Consider the following 7,030-nt stretch of genomic DNA (forward strand, 5'->3'; position numbering starts at 1 on the left):
TTTCTAGTAGTTAGTTTTTTCTTATGTATAAGACTCTAAAACTAGATGGGAGGAGGGTGGGGGCGAAAACGCTGAGAGAGGGAGCACCCGGGCAGATTGCATGCGTAAAATGAAAATTTATCACTTAGGAGTTGTTTTACAAAACTGTTAGAAATGTCTTTTAAAAAAACAAATTAGAAAGTTGTTTTAAGGAGCTTTTAGATATGATGTGGACATGTGGTGGAGTATAGTCCAAATAACGCTTAAAAGTATATGCATGTAACACTGCGGCAGTGCAGTGAAAGACGTACACTTGTTCTCTCTCTCTTTTTTGCACTACCATTTTTTCCATCTTAAATATAAGAAACAAAAAGGAAACCCATCTCTGCAGACGGAAACGGCGATGACCATGATCTGCACAGTGCACACCACACGCGGGCATGCCTGCCGCGCGCCGACCGGTGCAGTGCAGCCACCCAACCCACCCACCCACCCCCAGCACCGTGCGATGCACACGCGCACAAACTGGCACACGCGCGTGACATACAAGTCAGTCACAGCTTGGAGTAGAGCTGCGGCGTGCGCCACTTGAAGAACTTGCCGGTGGGCAGGTGTTGGGGCGGGAGCAGCGCGAGCCCCGCGGCGACGCGTCCGGCCTCCTCGGCGGTGCGCTTGCCGAGGCCCCGCGTCATGTCGGTGCGCGTGAACCCGGGGCAGAAGCAGTTGACGCTCACCCCGCGCCCCGCCAGCCGCGACGCCAGCAGGAGGGAGTAGGCGTTGAGGGCCAGCTTGGACACGGCGTAGTCCGTCCACACCTCGGGCCACCCGCGCCCGCGCCAGGTGCCGTCCGCCACCTGCGCCAGGAACCGCGACGCCATCCCCTCGATGTCGCCCTCCGTCAGCGCCGCCTCGTCCAGCAGCATGCGCCGCAGCTGCGGGTCCTTCACCTTCTGCATGCCACAGCCAAATCAAATGGCATTATTATTAGGAATTCGTCTGAAACCGACATCTGATCGAATGCCACTAGGGCCATGTTTAGTTGCCCCAAATTTCAGAATTTGGCACTATGCAAAAAGAAGATTCCCCGTCACATCAAACTTGCGGTACATGCATGGAGTACTAAATGTTGACGAAATCAAAAACTAATTGCACAGTTTGGTCGTACTTTACGAGAAGAACGTTTTGAGTCTAATTAGTCAACGATTGGACAATTATTACCAAATAAAAACAAACCGTTACTGTAGCTACAGTAGCGGCAGCAAATCGGGCGGCGCCGATTCGGTGCCCATCTAAACATGGCCTAGCTCGCTGCACTGATATGTCTGCGTGCGTTAGACTGGCATGCGTGGCTTGTTGGAGGTTGTCAGGTTGGCTCAGACATGTCAGGGTGTGGAGTGTGAACGACACAGCACACTGTACACCGGGCACAGGGCACCGGGAAGTTAAGTGCTGGTATGGTATCATGTGCCAATGCCCCTGCATGTCAACGGCAAATCAAGTGGCGCTGTCTCTGCGATAGAGGGTTCAAACATTGTAGCCCTTGTTTAGTTCGCGAAAAGTTGGAAATTTGGCTACTGTAGCACTTTCGTTTTTATTTGAAAATTAGTGTTCAATCATGCACTAATTAGGCTCAAAACGTTCGTCTCGTAATTTCCAACCAAACTGTGCAATTAGTTTTTTTTTCATCTACATTTAATGCTCCATACATGTATCGCAAAATTCAATATGATGGATACTGTAGCACTTTTTAAGAAAACTTTTCGCGAACTAAACAAGAATGTAGTCCATGCCTCTGAACAGAATGGGCCCATTGACAACAGGCTACTTGCACCCTTAAGCAGCCTGCTGCTTGGAGTATTCAGAAAATCTCAATGGATTGAGTGATTGACTGATTTGATCGGCCAGAAATAAGGGCATGTTTAGTTCCCAAAAATTTTTGCGCAGGACTCATCACATCGAATCTTGCGGCACATGCATGGAGTACTAAATGTAGACGAAAAAAAACTAATTGCACAGTTGGGTGAGAAATCGCGAGACGAAACTTTTGAACCTAATTAGTCCATAATTAGACACTAATTACCAAATACAAACGAAAGTGCTACAGTAGCCGAAACCCAAAAAATTTTGGATCTAAACGCGGCCTAAACTAGTAAGGTCAGGTCAACACAGACATGTGCCATCATTAATCTCTGCAACTGCCGGTGCATAGTTTCAACTGACCTGACATACAACTAGAAGCATCAGACTGAAGATTTGTTTGACAGCAACGACTTACGTTGAGAAGACCAAGCTGGGAGCTGATGTTTAGGATGCGGCTGGTGGTGGGCGAGCGGCGGAAGAGCGGCAGGAGCGCCTCGGTGAGCATCTTGGCCCCGTAGAAGTTGGTCCGGAGGACCGTCTCCGCGTGCTCCACGGAGTTGGTGTCCATCTCGTTGAACGACACCCCAGCATTGTTCACCTGCAGCAGCCAACAGCATGCAAAATCAGCCTCAGATTTCAGAATGAAAAAATCACACCACACAACAAGCTAGGTGTCAGATTTCAGAATGAAGTACACCACCACCTCAACGGCATGTTATTATTTATATGTATGTCGCGCACAACACAGATTAATTTATACACGCGTTGACGTGCATGTATACGTGTAGGTCTTCTTCTCCGATCGATTCCAGCGGTAATGCAGCAGTAATGTATACACCATCTACTACTCTACTAGCTAGCTAGTGCAATAGTATAATGCTTTGGATTATTGTAGAGCGTGATGATTTGGAGACCATGCATAATGCAGTAACTAACTGCCGCCAGCCACTTTGCAATACTAAACTCAACCGTAGATCAATAGACAGTCTGAACACAGCTTTATTAGCTCTTTGTGTGCTGCACGTACTGCGAGGTTGCATGCATCGTCGTGCTAGGATAGTGGGGGATTAGTGGGAGCAGTTCGTGAGGCTCGCGTAAAATAGAAACCTGCGCGTCCGTCCATTGCTTGTTTTGCTCGCTTGTGCGTTTGCGGTAGCTTCTTTTTATACAGCTTATGCCCTGTTCGTTTCACGACTGAAAGGACTGTTGAGTGATTTATTGTGAGAGAAAAATATTATTCGTTGATCGAAAAAAAGTACGGTTTATAAGCCAAGCGAACAGGGTGTTAATGTGTGCCATGAGGTTCTTAAGCTACGTTTTTACTAGTACTAGTAGTTTATTAGTAACGAAGCGTTTTGTTCGGGTAAATGTAACGCGAATTGATTACGGACGATAACGAATGACGTTGCATCTGTTTGTTTCAGCCCATGCGTAATCAACTCCCGCCGTTATCTAATACCCGACTATACAAAGTCGATACCGCCTTCACTCGAGCGCAATTGAATACCGGTCTGTATCCCGTCGATTAAAAAAAACAGAACCGAATCATATCGTCGTCTCCACTGCTCCACCCAGCAGCTCAAGCGTTCAGCCTTTTGCTCGCTCGGCAGCAGGGCAACGCGTCCGCCGGTGACTAGCTTGCTCGGCGCCGGCGGCATATGGGGTTCCCGGATCCACGAGGCGATGCCCTTGACGCCGTCGTTGAGGTAGCTGAGGAGCCCGTTCTGGCTCCACCCGCCTCCTCCTCGTCGACAACGTGAGCCAGCGGGCATCATCGTCGATCTGCAGCAACTTCTCCGGCGCCCAGCTGCAGATCTGCCCAGTCGTGGTGCCCGGCGGCCGGCGCGAGGGAGGCCACGTAGCTGGCGCACCCGGGCTAGCCGTCCTCCCCTGCCGCGAGCTCGTAGACGACGATGCCCAGGAGGTACCGATGCAGCGCGCAGAAGCTCGTAGACGTCGATGTGTTCTTGCTCGGTTTGTTACCGTTACAAAGGTCAACCAAACAAATCAAGTAATGGCTTACATTGTTTACGTTTGCGCTGTTTTTTCACTCCCTTTACATTTGCGTTTCCTTAGCCCAACCAAACACCACCTTGAACCGAATTTCTAACCAGACATACACCCATATTTTATATATATGGTTCTAGTAGCGTGTGTATATTATATATGCATATATAATAAGCATGAAGGATCTCCGATCAAATGGGCGACTTGACTTAATTCCAAATTAAACTGTACACAGAATATTTTTGTGATTTCTGCTGTGGCTTTTCTATGATTGAATTGAAATGCTTGAATTCCAAGTAGACTGGGTAGATACTAATGTATCTCAGAAGTTTGACACCGCCGGCCGGAAACATTTGCCACGTTATTAGGGCATAATAATGAAACTTTAGCACCTAATATAATACTCCGGTCGCAAGAGACCGAAGAGCTAGCGAGCTCAACGGATTGGGAGGAGACCAGGTATAAGACTGCTAGCGAGATTATCCTAAATTTAGTGATGGTGATGATTTTGAAGTCTATATATCTTATGAATCGATGAGTGTGAGCTGCCGACTAGGTTCATGCGCGTCGACTCAAATTAGTGGCGGCCGGGCTACACACACTGACACACGGCGTCTACACGGCGAAATGGTAAGGTCATTGCTGCGCATAACGACGACTACCATGACCTAGCTTGTACGGGTCTGTTCGCTTGAACTTATCAGCCAGCTTATCAGCTAGAATCTACAGTATTTTTTTCTCATAATAAAACAGCCTCAGCTGGCTTATCAGCCGGCTTTAATATCAGCCGAACATACCTACGTATACTCCGACTGGACTCCTGACTTTGGCTTTGGACTCAATTGTGTGTGCGTGAGCGTGACTTGTTCAGGCAAGACCGTATGTAATAAAAAGAGTGGTGACGGACTGGCGGTGGTAGACCACTACTACCAGTAACCGCGCTTGCCAAGCTAGCAGTGACGAACTGCCGCAAATACATAATTTTAAGTCATACATAGTGACGTTGGGTTTATATGACAGAAAATGGTACATCTTTCGTGTTCTTCTTATATAGGCATACACAGTACACACAGTGTTTTGCTGTGAAGCACTTTGTTTGACCTGCACAAAAAGAAAATGCTTGGGACTTTCAATCGACGGCACGGCACACCACAGTCCACAGTGTTATGCTCCACATCCACTAGCGCTGGATCATTGAGAAGTATCTGTACCTTGAGAAGTCAAACCCTACTAGAACGGCAAAGCGAATCCAAAGGCCAAAATGAGACGCCCGAAGCCCGAGGAAAATTAAAGCGAGGGAAAGGAACGGGCAAGTAATTAAAGGCGCGGCGCGCACGACACACGACGGCATCAACATACACATGCATGGGCGGATCGGGCAGGCTCACCAGGATGTCGAGGCCGCCGAGCTCGTCGCGCACCCAGGACGCGAACGCGGCGACGGAGGCCGGGTCGGCGACGTCCAGGCGGCGGAACAGCACGGCGCCGCGGAGTCCCCTGGCGCGGAGCGCGGCCGCGGCGGCCTCCCCGCGCGCCTCGTCCCGCGCCGTGACCACCACGCACAGGCCCTGCTCGGCCAGGCGCGCCGCCAGCGCGTGCCCGATGCCGCGGTTCGCTCCCGTCACCACCGCCACCGTCTCCCCCGTCCACCACGCCGCCGCCCTGCTGCATGCATGCCGCGCAGCGCAACAAATCAGCAATGAACTCGATCGAGCTAGCTGATCGAAGGCCGAAGCTAATGCTGGTTTTACACAACGAGATAGTAGTGTACTACTCACTTGATCGACGTCGACGATGACGGCATCGATCGAGCTGGTGGTTACCGCCGCCTGATCTCCGATCCACCGGGAGCTGGAGCTTGGAAAGTTGGAGTGAACGAAGCAAACGAGATGGAGCGCGGCAGCGAGTTCTCTCGGGAGCTAAGCTAAGCTAGCTAGTTGCAAGTGATGGAAATGGAAGGGACAAGCAAGTAGCCAGCCAAGGGAGCGTTTATATATAGGGACGGGACGGCCGGACGGGTTGTGAAACCAAGCTGATGGAGCCATGGAGACTGGAGAGCAAGTGGAGGTGGAGCGGAGGCCAGAGGCCAGTGGCTGGCCAGTGGGGCATGATCATCTCATGAATGGGATTAGTTGTGGTCAACGACTCAACGTAGCCGGTGAGGCATACGATGCGGCACAGCTAGCCACGTCTGAAAGCGAAGGGATACCAGAGTGCTGCTCCTCCGTTGTGTACTTGTACAGACAGCTTCTGACAATTATACGTGTGTGATTGACAAAAAGGAGGTGCGCGCCGCAATGAGCTGTGCATAAAGTAGTAGTAGGTGTCCCTCCGAGGCCGTTATCAACTACTCCCGGTCCTCCAAATAATGCAATTCTTATTTTTTTTAAAATCAAACAGTTTAAATTTTAACTAAACAATGCAATTCTTGTTTTTTTAAAAAGTCAAACAGTTTAAATTTTAACTAAATTTATATTAAAAATACTAACATTCATGATACAAAATAAACAACATTAGATTAGTTATAGAATATATATTTTTATAAAAAAATTATTTAAAGACATAAATGCTAATATTATTTAATATAAATTTAGTTAAATTTGAGTTAGTTTAACCGGCATGGGTCTCATAATTATATTCTTTTGTGGATGGAGGGAGTATAAATTCATTTTGTTACGGCAATCTCAATCCTTAAAACTTTGAATGATTTTTCCGTAACTGTCACAGCAAAAAAATCATTTCCAAAAACTCTGATATAAAATCCATAATTATCAGTTTTATCTTTCTCTCTTTCTTTTTTTCTTCTGTTCTCTCTCCCAGTCTCCAGCAATCTGACGCCGGCCATATGATGTAGGCCCTGTTTGGTTTAGCTTATGGGAGTCTTGCTTCTAAGTTGAGCAAAATTATATAATAACCTACGACGTAGAAAATCTGTTGTCTAAATAAGCGGGGCGTTTGACTGTCTGATTATTTCGGGTATGACATTTTATACTGGAAACCCTGAACTTTTCTCAAACTGTGTAGCACTATTTACTACTATTTCTGTGAGTCTATAGCCTTGCAACTGGACCCAAATAAGAGTTTCTATTTGCATCCTGGTCCTTCTTCTTCAATCGACGCACGAGCTCGGAGGGAGCCGGGGGGGGGGGGGGGGGGGGGAGCCGCTGGTGAGGGAGTGACCCAG

At 48.4% G+C, this 7,030-nt stretch overlaps 1 protein-coding gene across 1 annotated transcript; it reads right to left on the reverse strand.

Moving 5' to 3' along the window:
* Window positions 1–533: 533 nt before the first annotated feature.
* LOC136470272 ((+)-neomenthol dehydrogenase-like) lies at window positions 534–5,650 on the reverse strand. Its single transcript, XM_066468169.1, has 4 exons — window positions 5,625–5,650; window positions 5,235–5,511; window positions 2,255–2,437; window positions 534–929 (listed from the first exon to the last, which is right to left on the reverse strand). The coding sequence occupies exons 1-4, from the start codon at window positions 5,648–5,650 to the stop codon at window positions 534–536; spliced, it is 882 nt and encodes a 293-aa protein (XP_066324266.1).
* Between the last annotated feature and the right edge of the window lie 1,380 nt (window positions 5,651–7,030).

This window comes from Miscanthus floridulus, chromosome 8 (assembly GCF_019320115.1).
Source record: "Miscanthus floridulus cultivar M001 chromosome 8, ASM1932011v1, whole genome shotgun sequence".
NCBI lineage: Eukaryota > Viridiplantae > Streptophyta > Magnoliopsida > Poales > Poaceae > Miscanthus > Miscanthus floridulus.

Coding starts and splice junctions, on each gene's coding strand:
- LOC136470272 (XM_066468169.1), bottom strand. CDS start 5,650: ATGCCGTCATCGTCGACGTCGATCAA. Junction 5,512..5,624: donor TCATCGTCGACGTCGATCAA/GTGAGTAGTACA, acceptor GCATGCATGCAG/CAGGGCGGCGGCGTGGTGGA. Junction 2,438..5,234: donor TCGGCGGCCTCGACATCCTG/GTGAGCCTGCCC, acceptor TGGCTGCTGCAG/GTGAACAATGCTGGGGTGTC.